General features: G+C 41.4%; 1 protein-coding gene across 1 annotated transcript; it reads right to left on the bottom strand.

The window, feature by feature from the left end:
• Positions 1–31: 31 nt before the first annotated feature.
• Positions 32–18,914, bottom strand: LOC110503847 (RILP-like protein 1). The gene is made up of 8 exons (XM_021582407.2): positions 17,945–18,914; positions 17,251–17,380; positions 13,946–14,067; positions 11,950–12,138; positions 9,430–9,599; positions 7,895–8,017; positions 7,716–7,802; positions 32–511 (listed from the first exon to the last, which is right to left on the bottom strand). The coding sequence occupies exons 1-8, from the start codon at positions 18,533–18,535 to the stop codon at positions 388–390; spliced, it is 1,536 nt and encodes a 511-aa protein (XP_021438082.2). The 5' UTR covers positions 18,536–18,914; the 3' UTR covers positions 32–387.
• Positions 18,915–20,239: the final 1,325 nt, after the last annotated feature.

The raw sequence follows: 20,239 nt of genomic DNA, 5'->3' as shown, positions 1-20,239 counted from the left end.
CTGCGATTACTAATGATTTCTGTGGTCAAAATACATCTTAAAATCTTTATTAAAATATCGCAATACAAATTTTCTTCAGAGATTCAACAGAGATTTTCCTGTTAATAATGTCCTGCATGGTTATTGTCAATGCAAAGTGTACAGTTGGCCATTTCACCATTCTGAACCTTTTCCTGAGAGAAACAGAGGGAGAGACAGAGAAAGAAAGAGAAAGGTATATAGAGCAAGGATGAAGAGGTAGTAAAAAAGAAAGAGGGAAGGCATGAGAGAATGCTCTTCCTTTCTTAGGGCTGCTATGGAGACCTAACCAGTATAAAACATTCAGTGAAAACTGAACAGAATGGAGGACAAGTGTAGTTGGACAGGTGTTGAGGGTTGTCATGGTGATCATCTGGTTTCTGTCTCTGTGGTGGTCTTGGTGTCATCGATGATTTCCCAGGAAGAAGCAGCCTTGTTTTCACTGGGACTACGGCTGCTGTGGTTGCTGCCGGAGCGAGTCAGGAAGCCAAAGCTAGGAGACAACACAGGTCTAGGATCAGATATACTAACTCACGACCAGAAGAAACTAAAGCTACACACAGGAGAGGAGACACCACAACACAGTTCACAGGTCAGAGATATTGTCTTGAAAGACTGAGTTGTTCCGCTTCCTAATAGGTCCTACACACTACTACAGTGTAGATGTTGACCGATTATGATTTTTCAACACGCAGATACCGAGTATTGAAGACAAAAAAAGCCGATACTGATTAATCGGACGATTTTTTAAATGTATATACAGTGGGGCAAAAAGTATTTAATCAGCCACCAATTGTGCAAGTTCTCCCACTTAAAAAGATGAGAGAGGCCTGTAATTGTCATCATAGGTACACTTCAACTATGACAGACAAAAGGAGAAGAAAAAAATCCAGAAAATCACATTGTAGGATTTTTTATGAATTTATTTGCAAATTATGGTGGAAAATAAGTATTTGGTCACCTACAAACAAGCAAGATTTCTGGCTTTCACAGACCTGTAACTTCTTCTTTAAGAGGCTCCTCTGTCCTCCACTCGTTACCTGTATTAATGGCATTTTGTCTGTCATGGTTGAAGTGTACCTATGATGAAAATTACAGTCCTCTCTCATCTTTTTAAGTGGGAGAACTTGCACAATTGGTGGCTGACTAAATACTTTTTTGCCCCACTGTATATAAACACACATTTTTGTAATAATGACAATTGCAACAATACTGAATGGACAATGAACACTTGTATTTTAACTTAACATAATACATATGGGCTTTTGGATGGGTGTTCTTAAGGTGATTCCACAGGTTGGTGGTATTTTTTTATTTAGAGTTTAAAAAATAGAGTTTAAGTTACCTGTGATGAATGTTGAAAACAAAAACTGTAATTTCTATATGCAGGAAATCCTATTTTAATAATGGACATGGTAAGAATTGACTACCAAAGTGCGAGTCATAATTCCCATGACACCTTCTACCAAATCTGAAAAGCGGTTCCTTCATTCATTTATTCCATAGGATATTTTTTAGATTCACTTAAAATAAGGTCTGTGTTTCTTGTAGGCTTACACCACCTTGCCAATTTTATAACTGTAGAGATTCATAGGACAAGGTAACTCTGATCAATATTGGCTAAATATATGCGAAGATCTTATTTTTTGTAGAGTGGACTTATGAAAATATGTTGCCAAACGTTACCTTATCCTAGTGAGGTTTACATGGATATCAAAACGCCGAGGCGGTTTAAGCCTGAACCTTAACCTGCACGAAACACGGTCTGTATTTGAAGTAGATCAAGACATTCTCTATGGAAAACATGAACAGTCGGTTTAAGCCTGCACGAAACACAGACCTTATTTGAAGTAAATCAAGACATTCTCTATGGAAGACATGAACGGTAAAATAACGAAGGAACCCTTTTCCAGTTCAGCCGCAAGTTATTACAGGAATTATAACACATCTGCTATTTCTCTCTAAACCATATACCTTTGACTATTATGAGCCTGCTGCTGCCTACCACCCCTCAGTCAGACTGCTCTATCAAATAAAAACTACAATATTAACTATAATAAACACACAGAAATACGAGCCTTAGGTCAAATCCGGAAACTATCACCTCGAAAACAAAAAATGTATTCCGTTCCGTATTTTATCTAACGGGTGGCATCCCTAAGTCTAAATATTGCTGTTACATTGCACAACCTTCAATGTTATGTCATAATTACATAAAATTCTGGCAAATTAGTTCGCAAAGAACCAGGTGGCCCAAACTGTTGCATATACCCTGACTCTGCGTGCAATGAACTCAAGAGAAGTGACACAATTTCACCTGGTTAATATTGCCTGCTAACCTAGATTTATTTGAGTTAAATATGCAGGTTTAAAAATATATACTTGTGCATTGATTTTAAGAAATGCATTGATGTTTATGGTTAAGTACACAGTGGTGCCACGACAGTCGTTGATTGTTTTTTATAAGATAAGTTTAATGCTAGCTAGCAACTTACCTTGGCTTACTGCATTCGCGTAACAGGTGGGCTCCTCATGTGGCAGGTCGTTATTGTGTTGGACTAGTTAACTGTAAGGTTGCAAGATTGTTTCCCCCGAGCTGACAAGGTAAAAATCTGTCGTTCTGCCTCGTTCCTAGGCTGTCAATGAAAATAAGAATGTGTTCTTAACTGACTTGCCTAGTTAAATAAAGATTGAATAAAGGTGTAAAAAAAAAAACTGGCAAAATCAGCGCCCAAAAATACAGATTTCCGATTGTTATGAAAACTTGAAATCGGCCCTAATTAATCGGCCATTCCGATTAATCGGTCGACCTCTACTACAGTGTCTGAGGTTATATACCGCATAGTCTCTTGTGACCAACCGTGACCATTAAACGGTAAGCGTGTATGTGAAACGTGGTTCTGGTCAGGGTTTCTGAGATTACATGCAGTACCCCCCCCCCCCAATCCGCATCCACATCCACATCAATGGGACCGCAGTGGAGAAGGTAGAAGGTTTTAAGTTCCTCTGTGTACATTTCACAGACAAACTGAAATGGTCCACGCACACAGACAGTGTGGTGAAGAAGGCGCAACAGCTTTATAGGGGGCAAACTACGTGCCCTCCAGGACACCTACAGCACCCGATGTCACAGGAAGGCACAAAAGATCATCAAGGACAATAACCACCCGAGCCACTACCTGTTCACCCCGCTATCATCCAGAAGGCGAGGTCAGTACGGTGCATCAAAGCTGGGACCGAGAGATTGAAAAACAGCTTATATCTCAAGGTCATCAGATTGTTAAAACAGCCACCACTAGCACAGAGAGGCGGCTGCCTACCTACAGACATGATATCATTGGCCACTTTAATAAATGGAACACTAGTCACTTTAATAATGCACATTACTCATCATGTATATACTGTATCCTTCACTATCTACTGCATCTTAGCCGCTCTTTCACTGCTCATCCATACATTTTATACTTATATATTCTCCTCCCATTCCTTTACTAGATTGTGTGTATTAGGTTTTGTTGTGGAATTTGTTAGATATTACCTGTTAGATACTGCTGCACTGTCAGATCTAGAAGCATAAGCATTTCGCTACACTCTAACATCTGCTAACCATGTGTATGTGACCAATAAAATTTGATTTGAGGAGACCAGAGGTAGTTTAACAGACAGACAATATAATCAGGATTCAGGACATAGCAACAAGTTGATGGAATGATTCACGCATGCTGGAGGGCTATGAAAGAAGCCAAACCGGTCTAACCAAACACAGACCTTCCTCAACTTTGCCTAGACAATCAGTGGCCTTCGAGTAAGGGTTATGGTAGGGCACTGCATATTTAACTGAGGCTCATTGTCATTGCAAATTAGGCTATTGCAGGAATTCTCCAACATAACGGTCCTGTGTCAGTTTACCAAAGTAACAACATTGTAACAAGCAACTATTCATACCAAATTTCTAGAACTATCTTCTGATTGGGTTTCTATGAACGTTGTAAATATGCTTTAAACATATTTACATTTATGGATGTAAATAGCTACAGTAGAAGAAAAAGTATGTGAACCCTTTAGAATTACCTGGATTTCTGCATAAATTTGTCATAAGATGTTATGATCTTCATCTAAGTCACAACAATAGACAAACACAGACTGCTTAAACTAATTACACACAAACAATTAGAATTTTTCATGTGTTTATTGAACACACCGTGTAAACATTCACAGTGCAGGGTGGGAAAAGTATGTGAACCCTTGATTTAATAACTGGTTGACCCTCCTTTGGCAGCAATAACCTCAACCAAACATTTTCTGTAGTTGCGGATCAGACCTGTACAACGGTCAGGAGGAATTTTGGACCATTTCTCTTTATAAAACCGTTTCAGTTCCACAATATTCTTGGGATTGTCACGCCCTGACCTTAGTTATATTTGTTTCCTTTATTATTTTGGTTAGGTCAGGGTGTGATGAGGGTGGTATTTGTGTTTTTGTCTTGTCTAGGGTTTTTTGTAATTCTATGGGGTTTTGGTATGTCTAGGTACAGTGCCTTGCGAAAGTATTCGGCCCCCTTGAACTTTGCGACCTTTTGCCACATTTCAGGCTTCAAACATAAAGATATAAAACTGTATTTTTTTTGTGAAGAATCAACAACAAGTGGGACACAATCATGAGGTGGAACGACATTTATTGGATATTTCAAACCTTTTTAACAAATCAAAAACTGAAAAATTGGGCGTGCAAAATTATTCAGCCCCCTTAAGTTAATACTTTGTAGCGCCACCTTTTGCTGCGATTACAGCTGTAAGTCGCTTGGGGTATGTCTCTATCAGTTTTGCACATCGAGAGACTGAATTTTTTTCCCATTCCTCCTTGCAAAACAGCTCGAGCTCAGTGAGGTTGGATGGAGAGCATTTGTGAACAGCAGTTTTCAGTTCTTTCCACAGATTCTCGATTGGATTCAGGTCTGGACTTTGACTTGGCCATTCTAACACCTGGATATGTTTATTTTTGAACCATTCCATTGTAGATTTTGCTTTATGTTTTGGATCATTGTCTTGTTGGAAGACAAATCTCCGTCCCAGTCTCAGGTCTTTTGCAGACTCCATCAGGTTTTCTTCCAGAATGGTCCTGTATTTGGCTCCATCCATCTTCCCATCAATTTTAACCATCTTCCCTGTCCCTGCTGAAGAAAAGCAGGCCCAAACCATGATGCTGCCACCACCATGTTTGACAGTGGGGATGGTGTGTTCAGGGTGTTGCTTTTACGCCAAACATAACGTTTTGCATTGTTGCCAAAAAGTTCAATTTTGGTTTCATCTGACCAGAGCACCTTCTTCCACATGTTTGGTGTGTCTCCCAGGTGGCTTGTGGCAAACTTTAAATGACACTTTTATGGATATCTTTAAGAAATGGCTTTCTTCTTGCCACTCTTCCATAAAGGCCAGATTTGTGCAATATACGACTGATTGTTGTCCTATGGACAAGAGTCTCCCACCTCAGCTGTAGATCTCTACAGTTCATCCAGAGTGATCATGGGCCTCTTGGCTGCATCTCTGATCAGTCTTCTCCTTGTATGAGCTGAAAGTTTAGAGGGATGGCCAGGTCTTGGTAGATTTGCAGTGGTCTGATACTCCTTCCATTTCAATATTATAGCTTGCACAGTGCTCCTTGGGATGTTTAAAGCTTGGGAAATCTTTTTGTATCCAAATCCGGCTTTAAACTTCTTCACAACAGTATCTCGGACCTGCCTGGTGTGTTCCTTGTTCTTCATGATGCTCTCTGCGCTTTTAACGGACCTCTGAGACTGTCACAGTGCAGGTGCATTTATACGGAGACTTGATTACACACAGGTGGATTGCATTTATCATCATTAGTCATTTAGGTCAACATTGGATCATTCAGAGATCCTCACTGAACTTCTGGAGAGAGTTTGCTGCACTGAAAGTAAAGGGGCTGAATAATTTTGCATGCCCAATTTTTCAGTTTTTGATTTGTTAAAAAAGTTTGAAATATCCAATAAATGTCGTTCCACTTCATGATTGTGTCCCACTTGTTGTTGATTCTTCACAAAAAAATACAGTTTTATATCTTTATGTTTGAAGCCTGAAATGTGGCAAAATGTCGCAAAGTTCAAGGGGGCCGAATACTTTCGCAAGGCACTGTATATGTAGGTCTATGGTGGCCTGAATTGGTTCCCAATCAGAGACAGCTGTTTATCGTTGTCTCTGATTGAGGATCCTATTTAGGTTGCCATTTTGGTTTTGTGGGTTATTGTCTATGTGTAGTTGCCTGTCAGCACTTGTGTTAGATAGCTTCGTGGTCGTTTTGTTAGTTTGTTCTGTGTTATTTCTTCATTAAAAGAGGAACATATTCATATCACGCTGCGCCTTGGTCTCATCGTTACGACGAACGTGACAGGGATGTCTGTTGTGAACTGCTCTCTTGTGGTCATGCCACAGCATCTCAATCGGGTTGAGCTCAGGACTGACTGGGCCACTCCAGATGGCATATTTTCTTCTGTTCAAGCCATTCTGTTGTTGATTTACTTCTGTGCTTTTGGTTGTTGTCCTGTTGCATTACTTAACTTCTGTTGAGCTTCAATTGGCGGACAGATAGCGTTACATTATCCTGCAAAATGTCTTGATAAAATGAATTCAAGTTTTCCGTCTGATAGCAAGCTGTCCAGGGCCTGAGGTAGCAAAGCAGCCCAAACCATGATGCTCCCTCCACCATACTTTACAGTTGGGATGAGGTTTTTATGTTGGTGTGCTGTGCCTTTGTTTCTCCACACACGGTGTTGTGTGTTCCTTCCAAACAACTCAACTTTAGTTTCATCTGTCCACAGAATATTTTGCCAGTAGCGCTGTGGAACATCCAGCTGCTCTTCTGTTAACTTGAGATGTGCAGCAATGGTTTTTTTTGGACAGCAGTGGCTTCTTCTGTGGTGTTGTCCCATGAACACCAATCTTGTTTAGTGTTTTACGTATTGTAGACTCGTCAACAGAGATGTTAGCATCTTCCAGGGATTTCATTAAGTCTTTAGCTGACACTCTGGGATTCTTCTTAACCTCATTGAGCATTCTGCACTGTGCTCTTGTAATCATCTTTGCAGGATGGCCACTCCTAGGGAGAGTAGCAACAGTGCTGAAATTTCTCAATTTATAGACAATTTGTCTTACCGTGGAATGACTTTTATAGATACTTTTGTAACCCTTTCCAGCTTTATGCAAGGCAACAATTCTTTATCTTAGGTCTTATGAGATCTCTTTTGTTCCGAGGCATAGTTATTCTCAGGCAATGCTTCTTGTGAATAGCAAACTCAAATTTTGTGAGTGCTTTTCATAGGGCTAGGCAGCTCTAACAAACATCTCCAATCTCATCTCATTGATTGGACTCCAGGTTAGTTGATTCCTGACTCCAATTAGCTTTTGGAGAAGTCAATAGCCTAGGGGTTCACATACTTTATCCAACCTACACTGTGAATGTTTAAATGATGTATTCAATATAGACAAGAAAAATACAATCATTTGTGTTATTAGTTTAAGAACACTGTGTCTGTTGTGACTTAGAATTTGATCTGATCTTCACCTATGTCAAATGTATGCAGAAATCCAGGTAATTCCAAAAGGTTCATATACTTTTTTTTTGCCACTGTCTATTAATAGATGTGTTGTTTAAATGAGTAAAAACAGGTCAGTAGTACTTACAGGTTCCTGATGCGAGACTCATGTGGTTTGCTGTGTTTGCTGTCTGTCTCTGCTCTCCTCTCAAACAGGGGGCCTTTCTCCTCATCACTGTTCAAGGAAATCACATCCACAAAGTTAGCACTGTGTGTGTGTGTGTGTGTGTGTGTGTGTGTGTACCCGTGTGTGTGAGTCAGTGTCACCTGCTGCATTCGTCTTCTGGCATGCCCAGCATCTTGGCCTTGATGACAGTTTTCTGTTTCTTTATGGCAGAACGTACTGCCTCCAGCAAGAATCCTGGACACCGCTCATCATTCAGGATCTCCCTGTGTGGATGACACACACGTCAGTACATACACACTAGAGGTCGACCGATTAATCGGAATGGCCGATTAATTAGGGCCGATTTCAAGTTTTCATAACAATCGGAATCGGTATTTTTGGGCGCCGAATTGCAGTTTTTTTTACACCTTTATTTAATCTTTATTTAACTAGGCAAGTCAGTTAAGAACGCATTCTTATTTTCAATGACGGCCTAGGAACAGTGGGTTAACTGCCTTGTTCAGGGGCAGAACGACAGATTTTCACCTTGTCAGCTCGGGGGATCCAATCTTGCAACCTTACAGTTAACGAGTCCAACACAATAACGACCTGCCTCTCGTTGCACTCCACAAGGAGACTGTCTGTTACGCGAATGCAGTAAGCCAAGGTAAGTTGCTAGCTAGCATTAAACTTATCTTATAAAAAACAATCAATCATAATCACTAGTTAACTACACATGGTTGATGATATTACTAGATATTATCTAGTGTGTCCTGCGTTGCATATAATCTGACTGAGCATACAAGTATCTAAGTATCTGACTGAGCGGTGGTAGGCAGTAGCAGGTGCATAAACATGAATTCAAACAGCACTTTAGTGCGTTTTGCCAGCAGCTCTTCATTGTGCGTCAAGCATTGCGCTTTTTATGACTTCAAGCCTATCAACTCCCGAGATGAGGCTCGTGTAACCGAAGTGAAATGGCCAGCTAGTTAGCGCACGCTAATTGTTGTTGTGTTGCTGGTTCGAGCCCAGGGAGGAGCGAGGAGAGGGACGGAAGCTATACTGTTAAACTGGCAATACTAAAGTGCCTATAAGAACATCCAATAGTTAAAGGTTAATGAAATACAAATGGTATAGAGAAATAGTCCTATAATTCCTATAATAACTACAACCTAAAACTTCTTACCTGGGAATATTGAAGACTCATGTTAAAAGGAACCACCAGCTTTCATATGTTCTCATGTTCTGAGCAAGGAACTGAAACGTTAGCTTTCTTACATAACACATATTGCACTTTCACTTTCCTCTCCAACACTTTGTTTTTGCATTATTTAAACCAAATTGAACAAGTTTCATTATTTACTTGAGGCTAAATTGATTTTATTGATGTATTATATTAAGTTAAAATAAGTGTTCATTCAGTATTGTTGGAATTGTCATTATTACAAATACATTTTCTGTTATTTTTTAAATTGACCGGTTAATCGGTATCGGCTTTTTTGGTCCTCCAATAATCGGTATCGGCTTTTTTGGTCCTCCAATAATCGGTATCGGCGTTGAAAAAAATCATAATCGGTCGACCTCTAATAAACACACAGGTATAAAACTAAACAAACACAAACATGTAAACACATACACACACTCATAACCCCTCCCCGACACACACACAAACAAACACACCCCCTATAGTACCTACCTCTGGTAGTAGGAGAGTTCCTCCTGCACCAGGAACAGGTTGGCTTTGAGCTCGTTCCTCTCTGTCAGCATCTCTCTGACCTCCTGCTTGGTGAAACAGGGTCTGTTGGGGTCCTTAAGGTCTATCACCAGCTTGCCTGTCAGGTCCCACTCTGTCCTACATGGACTGGCCTGTTGGGGTGGAGAAAACACAGCTGGACTATCACAATTGTGTTAATGTAATGACAGTTGTGTTTAAAGGGAAACAAAATGTTGTTGTTCACCTGGTATAAGAAATGTTGTGAACTTCAGTCTATGAAATTGTCTAAAAGCAATAGCAAAAGCTAAATACCAATCAAAATGACGAGATTTGGCTGTGTGTGACTATTACAAAGTAAAAAGACATTTCTTGTAGTGAGATTTCTTAGTCACATTGGACAATACATGGACAATACATACATGTACATCTTGTGCCACAGGTGTATCTGTTTCTCTCACAACAGAGTTAACTCCTTTGTCAGAGAGAGAAGTCACAGATATGACCTTAGTTTCTCTTATCTTAGTCATAACAAATATTTCAAAATGGCTACAGTTTATTTTACAGAGAGAAGAGTTTAAAGAAACAAAGGCCAAGTGTAAGACTTGGCAGAGAGAGGACAGTGACAAATGTTTAAAGATTACAGTTCAGCTCCAAAATAAACTGAGGGAGAGGGCAAGACACAAAGTTCTCTAGAGAAATGACAAGCAAGGTGTAACAAACAAGTCAGTAAAGAGAGTCAGAATACACCACTCTGAATGACTAACGCTTATGTAGTATTACTGGGTACTTTGGGTCCTGGATACGATTTGACAGAAACAGCATTTCAGCTGTGTGTACAGTATATCAGACCACGGGTATGACTCAAAAATACATGTTTACTGTTCTATTTATTGTGGTAACCACTTTATAATAGCAATAAGGCACCTTAGGGGTTTGAAGTACAGTGGGGAGAACAAGTATTTGATACACTGCCGATTTGGCAGATTTTCCTACTTACAAAACATGTAGAGGTCTGTAATTTTTTATCATAGGTACACTTCAACTGTGAGAGACAGAATCTAAAACAAAAATCCAGAAAATCACATTGTATGATTTTTAAGTAATTAATTTGCATTTTATTGCATGACATAAGTATTTGATACATCAGAAAAGCAGAACTTAATATTTGGTACAGAAACCTTTGTTTGCAATTACAGAGATCATACGTTTCCTATAGTTCTTGACCAGGTTTGCACACACTGCAGCAGGGATTTTGGCCCACTCCTCCATACAGACCTTCTCCAGATCCGTCAGGTTTCGGGGCCATCCCTGGGCAATACGGACTTTCAGCTCCCCCCAAAGATTTTCTATTGGGTTCAGGTCTGGAGACTGGCTAGGCCACTCCAAGACCTTGAGATTATTCTTACGGAGCCACTCCTTAGTTGCCCTGGCTGTGTGTTTCGGGTCGTTGTCATGCTGGAAGACCCAGCCACGACCCATCTTCAATGCTCTTACTGAGGGAAGGAGGTTGTTGGCCAAGATCTCGCGATACATGGCCCCATCCATCCTCCCCTCAATAGGGTGCAGTCGTCCTGTCCCCTTTGCAGAAAAGCATCCCCAAAGAATGATGTTTCCACCTCCATGCTTCGCGGTTGGGATGGTGTTCTTGGGGTTGTACTCATCCTTCTTCTTCCTCCAAACACGGCGAGTGGAGTTTAGACCAAAAAGCTCTATTTTTGTCTCATCAGACCACCTGACCTTTTCCCATTCCTCCTCTGGATCATCCAGATGGTCATTGGCAAACTTCAGATGGGCCTGGACATGCGCTGGCTTGAGCAGGGGGACCTTGCGTGCGCTGCAGGATTTTAATCCATGACGGCGTAGTGTGTTACTAATGGTTTTCTTTGAGACTGTGGTCCCAGCTCTCTTCAGGTCATTGACCAGGTCCTGCCGTGTTGGGCTGATCCCTCATCTTCCTCATGATCATTGATGCCCCACGAGGTGAGATCTTGCATGGAGCCCCAGACCGAGGGTGATTGACCGTCATCTTGAACTTCATCCATTTTCTAAGAATTGCGCCAACAGATGTTGCCTTCTCACCAATCTGCTTGCCTATTGTCCTGTAGCCCATCCCAGCCTTGTGCAGGTCTACAATTTTATCCCTGATGTCCTTACACCCTCTCTGGTCTTGGCCATTGTGGAGAGGTTGAGTGTGTGGACAGGTGTCTTTTATACAGGTAACGAGTTCAAACAGGTGCAGTTAATACAGGTAATGAGTGGAGAACAGGAGGGCTTCTTAAAGAAAAACTAACAGGTCTGTGAGAGCCGGAATTCTTATTGGTTGGTAGGTGATCAAATACTTATGTCATGCAATAAAATGCAAATTAATTACTTAAAAATCATACAATGTGATTTTCTGGATTTTTGTTTTAGATTCCATCTCTCACAGTTGAAGGGTACCTATGATAAAAATTACAGACCTCTAAATACACCTAAAATAGACCTAAAATACACACTTCTTACCGTGCCCACAGCAGCGTTGGCCTTTTCCAGCTGGGTGGTGAGGCATTCTATCTCTTTCTGTTTCTCTCTGAGGTCTGCCTCCATGTCAGCCTTCCTCTCCACAGCATTCTTCACCTGGGCCGTGACGATGCTCTGCTTGTGTCTCAGCTCCCCATTCATCTTCATGAAGCGCTCCAACTGCTCCTGCAGCTGTACACACACACACACACACACACACATGAAACAACATTAACATTACTTACATACACACTCAGGACGATGATATGCTAGATATCATAGTGGGCCTTGGTAGGGGTGCAGGGACTCATTGGGAGTAAGGGTGACCATATTACACAAACACAGGGGGACAATACTGGTTACTCCCATGAACACAAAAAACATGTTCAAGCATAATTTTGAGCAAACTTAATTTAGGAGGCCCCACAGCTTTAGGTCAGATGAAAAGGCCTAGAAACATCAACAAACTCGAGCTGGAGTTTAAAACCATTACTGTGTGACAGAGGGAGCTGCTGTGAATAGGGAGGTGGAGTTATTGCCCAGACTTGTCTCCAAGGTGTAGGTGATGCTCATCACAAAACAATAACCATGACTATTACGCCAGTATTGTTTCAATTTCAAGTTTTATTAGTCGCATGTACGGGATGGTATACCCCGTCACATGGTATACCCCGTCACATGGTATACCCCATCACATGGTATACCCCGCCACATGGTATACCCAGTCACATGGTATACCCGTCACATGGTATACCCCGCCACATGGTATACCCCGTCACATGGTATACCCCGTCACATGGTATACCCCGTCACATGGTATACCCCGCCACATGGCATACCCAGTCACATGGTATACGCCGTCACATGGTATACCCCGCCACATGGTATACCCCGCCACATGGTATACCCCGCCACATGGTATGCCCCACCACATGAAATACTTACTTGCCGATTCATTCTCAACAATAAGAAATAACATAAGATAAGACTATGAACATAAAGTAAATGGCTCAGTAGAATAGAATAAACATTTTAGCTTAAGTATAATACAATTTATAGTCCAATATTTGCACGTGTTTTGGGGAAGGGGTATTGGGGGGCAAGTGTTTAAATTGTGCAGTATTTAGCAATCATAATAGGAGCCTGGTAGTAGCAGTTGTGATGTGTGTGTAACAAGAATGTACACTGAGTGTACAAAACATGAATAACACCTGCTCTTTCCATGACATAGACTAACCAGGTGAATCCAGGTGAAAGCTATGATCCCTTATTGATGTCACTTAAATCCAGTTCAATCAGTGTAGATGAAGGGGAGGAGAAAGGTTATCGAAGTACTTTTAAGCCTTTAGACAATTGAGATATGGATTGTGTATGTGTGCCATTCAGAGGGTGAATGGGCAAGACAAAAGATTGAAGTGTCTTTGAACAGGGTATGGTAGTAGGTGCCAGGGGCACCAGTTTGAGTGTGTCAAGAACTGCAACGCTGCTGGGTTTTTCATGCAGAACAGTTTCCCGTGTGTATCAAGAATGGTCCACCACCCAAAGGACATCCAGCCAACTTGACACAACTGTGGGAAGCATTGGAGTCAACATGAGCCAGCATCCCTGTGGAGCGGTTTTGACCTTGTAGAGTCCATGCTTGACAAATCGAGGCTATTCTGAGGGCAAAAGGGGGTGCAACTCAATATCAGGAAGGTGTTCCTAATGTTTTGTACACTCAGTGTATATATATATGTGTGTGTGTGTGTGTGTGTGTGTGTGTGTGTGTGTGTGTGTGTGTGTGTGTAAGCTGAAAAGTGTCTGGGTCACTGCTGAGAGACAGACTTCCTATCGGCTGTTTATGACACCTCCCCACTCATGACTGGCTATTGGCTGACCTTCAGAGTATTGATACAATCACTGTGCCCAGGCGTGTGTGTGTGTGTGCGTGTGTAAACTGAAGCGTGTATGGCTACACTTGCATTCAGATGGACTGTACATGTAGTCTTTTTGTCCTTACCGCCTCCACCTCTTTAGACATGCTGGCTATCTGCTGTACTTTGGCCCTCAGCTCATCTCTCTGCTTGTCAACCACTTCCTTCAGTTTAAGCATCACCTCCCGCTCCTGCCGTTGTACACGGTCTGGAACACAGGACCACATGCAATATCATCACTGTGGGTATTCAATGGTCAACAGACAAATCAGAGAGAACATCATTAGGGCACACATTTTTTTAAATATAAATAATGTCAATGGAGTCTGGGAAGTCCCTCCTTGTTTCAGTCTGTTTTCTTCCGTTTGGTGCCTAACGAATATGACCCAGTAGCTCATCAACCACCAACAGTTTTATTAAAAAACAATTTAATTAAACAAAATAAAATAAAATAAAAATATGATGGGGGTCCCTGGGTCGCCAGTTTGCCTGGGCGGGGGTCCCTGGGCAAAAAAAGTTTGAAACCCCTGTAGTATGGTATCATATAATCTAATTGAGTTAAATGTAATTATGAGCACAATTAGATTATTCTTCTAGTCCTGAGAAAATGAAGAAAGTTAAATGTACATTTTAGTGGCTGGAGTAGATCCAATTATTGTGATGTTTCTTGACACAAATATGGCCTCCTCCAGGGAAAAATGTATCTGATTTAGGCCCCCCGCGGCTGAACAGACACTTCCGTGAAAACTAATACCTAATAAAAAATACCTCAAGACTTGCATACATTGCATTAACAGTTGAAGTAAAGAGGTACAGTATGCAAGCCATAGTGGACATTATCAGTAGACAGACTTAACTAAACTTTCAACTGCCCTTGAAAATTGCTCATATGCAATGAGTAAATCAAGGATAAGAGCATCTAATTTGTTGAATGATCTTAGGGTTGGTGCTCTTAGAAGCTTCTATAGCAGTGTGAGTATAGAGTACTAGGCAGAGACGAGATGAATAATGAATATCTTACAAATACTTCAGAATGCTTAATAAGTTAGTGTAATAGTACAAATGATATGCGTCTATCATATAATATTAGTTTATATGTATCTATTCTGCTTTGTTCTTCTTTCAGTCTTTACATAACAAATGTCACATTTACAGTCCCACATTCACTTCCCAAATAAACAAACACTGGAATTCCTCAGTCAGCAATGTGTTCCCCTGTGACTACCACCAGAAGTAAATACTCTGCATGAGCAACACAGTAACTCCATTCTCATAGCAAGATTACTTTGGGGTACTTTACCTGTTGTGGTGTATAGTATGTTTGCATACACGCGTGTGAGAAGGGGATTGTTTCTAAGAGGCGTGTTATATTATGTGGTCTTGTTGGTATCTTGTTGTTATATTGTGTGATATATTATGTGGTCTTGTTGGTATCTTGTTGTTATATTGTGCGATATATTATGTGCAACAGAAAGGGTAAGTACCATGCCCCGACCATCCTGAGCATGGTTGACCCTAGAGCAGATGTTTAAACTAACCTTCCTGAGCATGGTTGACCCTAAAGCAGATGTTTAAACTAACCTTCCTGAGCATGGTTGACCCTAAAGCAGATGTTTAAACTAACCTTCCTGAGCATGGTTGACCCTAAAGCAGATGTTTAAACTAACCTTCCTGAGCATGGTTGACCCTAAAGCAGATGTTTAAACTAACCTTCCTGAGCATGGTTGACCCTAGAGCAGATGTTTAAACTAACCTTCCTGAGCATGGTTGACCCTAAAGCAGATGTTTAAACTAACCTTCCTGAGCATGGTTGACCCTAAAGCAGATGTTTAAACTAACCTTCCTGAGCATGGTTGACCCTAAAGCAGATGTTTAAACTAACCTTCCTGAGCATGGTTGACCCTAAAGCAGATGTTTAAACTAACCTTCCTGAGCATGGTTGACCCTAGAGCAGATGTTTAAACTAACCTTCCTGAGCATGGTTGACCCTAAAGCAGATGTTTAAACTAACCTTCCTGAGCATGGTTGACCCTAAAGCAGATGTTTAAACTAACCTTCCTGAGCATGGTTGACCCTAAAGCAGATGTTTAAACTAACCTTCCTGAGCATGGTTGACCCTAGAGCAGATGTTTAAACTAACCTTCCTGAGCATGGTTGACCCTAAAGCAGATGTTTAAACTAACCTTCCTGAGCATGGTTGACCCTAAAGCAGATGTTTAAACTAACCTTCCTGAGCATGGTTGACCCTAAAGCAGATGTTTAAACTAACCTTCCTGAGCATGGTTGACCCTAGAGCAGATGTTTAAACTAACCTTCCTGAGCATGGTTGACCCTAAAGCAGATGTTTAAACTAACCTTCCTGAGCATGGTTGACCCTAGAGCAGATGTTTAAACTAACCTTCCTGAGCATGGTTGACCCTAAAGCAGATGTTTAAACTAACCTTCCTGAGCATGGTTGACCCTAAAGCAGATGTTTAAACTAACCTTCCTGAGCATGGTTGACCCTAAAGCAGATGTTTAAACTAACCTTCCTGAGCATGGTTGACCCTAAAGCAGATGTTTAAACTAACCTTCCTGAGCATGGTTGACCCTAAAGCAGATGTTTAAACTAACCTTCCTGAGCATGGTTGACCCTAGAGCAGATGTTTAAACTAACCTTCCTGAGCATGGTTGACCCTAGAGCAGATGTTTAAACTAACCTTCCTGAGCATGGTTGACCCTAAAGCAGATGTTTAAACTAACCTTCCTGAGCATGGTTGACCCTAAAGCAGATGTTTAAACTAACCTTCCTGAGCATGGTTGACCCTAAAGCAGATGTTTAAACTAACCTTCCTGAGCATGGTTGACCCTAGAGCAGATGTTTAAACTAACCTTCCTGAGCATGGTTGACCCTAGAGCAGATGTTTAAACTAACCTTCCTGAGCATGGTTGACCCTAAAGCAGATGTTTAAACTAACCTTCCTGAGCATGGTTGACCCTAAAGCAGATGTTTAAACTAACCTTCCTGAGCATGGTTGACCCTAGAGCAGATGTTTAAACTAACCTTCCTGAGCATGGTTGACCCTAAAGCAGATGTTTAAACTAACCTTCCTGAGCATGGTTGACCCTAAAGCAGATGTTTAAACTAACCTTCCTGAGCATGGTTGACCCTAAAGCAGATGTTTAAACTAACCTTCCTGAGCATGGTTGACCCTAGAGCAGATGTTTAAACTAACCTTCCTGAGTATGGTTGACCCTCTGCCAGCTGTGTCCCTATGGCTGTTCTATAACAACCAACCTCTATAGGTATCGTTGCCCTTAAGGCAGCTGCTTAAACCAATAATGTGTGTTTGTGTGTTTTAAACCAACCTTCCTGGGCATGGTTGACCCTAAAGCAGATGTTTAAACCAACCTTCCTGGGCATGGTTGCCCCTCAGGCAGCTCTGTAACTCCTGAATCTCAGTCTGTAGATGTAACACCTGGGCCTGCAGCTCCTCGCACCTGCTCCTCTGCTTCTCTGCCTCCTCCTGCTGCTGCACCTCCTGTTGGGGGACGAGGAGAAGCTGTCACTGACTCTGGGTTAGGAGGAGACACACAGCATACCCACCATAGAAATATAATGACATTCTATGCCCCCAGTGGAGTCTACAGGTACTTGGTGGTGGGGAAGAATAGCCTCCTAATTAAATCAAAGATATTGATAACTACTGAGTGCAAGCTGAAGAATGTTCCAAGTGAAAGAGAAAAACAAGCGTGCCTATGACGCCTGTGTTTATAACTTCAATTTCAGTGTTATGGTGACTACCAATATAACAACAAGATACCAACAAGACCAATAACACACAATGTAGTCAGGTGTGAGACAGAAGCAATGTTGGTGTGTGAAAGAATGTGTGTGGTGCATAGAGACGCGGTGTAGTGAAAGCTGTAGGAGATAAATGGGCCAAGAGCAAGTACAAACATACTGTTTCTTCCCAAATCAAATCTATAATCGTTGAGATCACAGACAAGATAAGTGATTTCCCAAATTCTATTGCGATATAGCCTGGGCTATATAGCCTACCCATGTTACTAACGGTACCATGTTGTTATTACCATCGACTCACCCGCTGTATTTCAATCTTTCTGCTTTCGTCGTATTCTTTCACAGATCTCGTCTTCTTCTGTTTCTGTACATGTAGCGTTTCAAATGCTTTGAGTAATTCTTCTTCTTTTGACTTGTGTGCATTGTTCCGCGAGGCGAAGCTCTCCAAAAGCTCTAGAACTTTGACTATTTTAGGCAGCAGTACTGTGGCGCTCTCTTTACCGTAGCTGTCAATAAGTTTTTCCACTTCCGAGCCAATCAATTTAGCCATTTCGTATACATCATCCACAGTTAATGCTGAACATGTCCTTTCAAAACAACACCCTGTCTTCTTGACGTCTTGCTTTTGATCGTTAATATCGCAATCATTCTCCATGTTTGCACCAGTGTGCATGCACGTTAATATCGAAACCCAGAAATAAAATAAAAATGTCGTTCTCGGCGTGACAAGACAGTTCCCCAGCGATAGAGTCGAAACACAACTAAAGCGAGTGTTCTCACAATAAACAGGTGTCTTATCTATATTGCGATATGCTGCTGCATCTAAAATGTGTGCATTATCCGTCACCCTATGCTCGAAGTTGACTCTTTCTTTAGTTGCATGCTTGGTCATCCAGACAGTAATAAACCCGTTCTAATTTGAACCTCATTCGAGCATACGTCACACATTTCGCTTGCCCATAGTCGAGAACATTAACTTGAGGCCCGATTCAAATTAAAGAACAGAGTTCCTCATCGAGTAGTCTTGAAAAGACAGAGCAGTGTACTGTCAACTGGACGCCCACATTTCAGCCCCCTCTCATTGCTCGGCTTGTTTACCATTCAAGAACTCTCCTACTTTCCTGACCAGCGTAATAGGAGTGAGCTTCTCTTAGACCCACATAGCATAGCGTACTGTTGAACTGGTATGCTAGGTCGAACGTACAGTAAAACAGTCCAAGCATACCAATTGGATTTCATCTGAAGGCATGGGAAGCGATCGAGGATGCTGTGTACTGTTGTTTAACAGTCGGCATACAGTACCAGTCAAAAGTTGACACACCTACTCATTCCAGGGTTTTTCTTTATTTTTACTATTTTCTACATTGTAGAATAATATTGAAGACATCAAAACTATAAAATAACACAAATGGTCTAGAACCGCCACTGGACCAAAGAACAGATTTTCACCAATCTAATGTCCATTGCTGTTGTTTATTGTCCCAACAAGTCTCTTATTATTGGTGTCCTTTAGTAGTGGTTTCTTTGCAGAAATTCAACCATGAAGGCCTGATCCACGCAGTTTCCTCTGAACAGTTGATGTTGAGATGTGTCTGTTACTTGAACTCTCCGAAGCATTTATTTGGGCTGCAATTTCTGAGACTGGTAACAGCAGAAGTAACCCTGGGTCTTCATTTTCTGTGGCGTTCCTCGTGAGAGCCAGTTTCATCATAGCACTTGATGGTTTTTGCGACAGCACTTGAAGAAACTTTAAACGTTTTTGAAATATGTTTCATATTGACTGACCTTCATGTCTTAAAGCAGGGGTGGGGGACATCCGGTCTCCGGGCCGTATACGGCCCCGAGACTATTCATAAATACATTTATTTGAATTCTAAAAAGCTCTAGACGTCGTTTTCCCATAATTATAACATTTTAAAAAATCCATCCATCCGCATTGGTGATAACATGAATTGTCTCATTGATCCAAGTGATTTAATTGGAGGCAACTGCATCATACATCAAGAAAGTCTGATGAAGGCGAACAACGTAATGGCAACGGTAGTGTCGACCATCAATTATATCAAAAGCAAAGGGCTGAACAACCGCCAATTTAAAGAGCCGTTGAGTGATCTTGAATCGGAGTATGGTGATCTGGTTTATCATTGTGAGGTACGATGGTTGAGCCGTTGAAACATGCTCGCGCGGGTTTTACGGACTGAAGGATGACGTAAAACAACTCATGATGGGGACACCTGTCGCGGAACTGAGTGATGACAAGTGGATGTGTGATTTGGCCTTCGTGGTGGACATAACCAAGTATCTGTCTGATTTGAACGTCAAGCTCCAAGGGCCAAACCAGTTTCTCAGCGATCTGCTGTCAAACGTGAAATCGTTCGCGGTGACAAGTCCAACTAGAAAGGGGTAACAATACAATTATTTAAAAAGTCATATGCACTTTCCCACCTCATCCGCCTAAAGTTTTTAAAACCAGCATTACAGAATAATTTTGACATCAAGCATCAGTAAAATGATTATTTTCCTACTCTGCAAGGACAAGAGCCTGAGATTACATGGGAATATGCCGGTGAGTGTGGAAATCTCGCGAAGGCATTCT

Source organism: Oncorhynchus mykiss, chromosome 24 (assembly GCF_013265735.2).
Source record: "Oncorhynchus mykiss isolate Arlee chromosome 24, USDA_OmykA_1.1, whole genome shotgun sequence".
NCBI classification, from domain to species: domain Eukaryota; kingdom Metazoa; phylum Chordata; class Actinopteri; order Salmoniformes; family Salmonidae; genus Oncorhynchus; species Oncorhynchus mykiss.
This window is presented reverse-complemented; position numbering and strand designations above follow the sequence as displayed.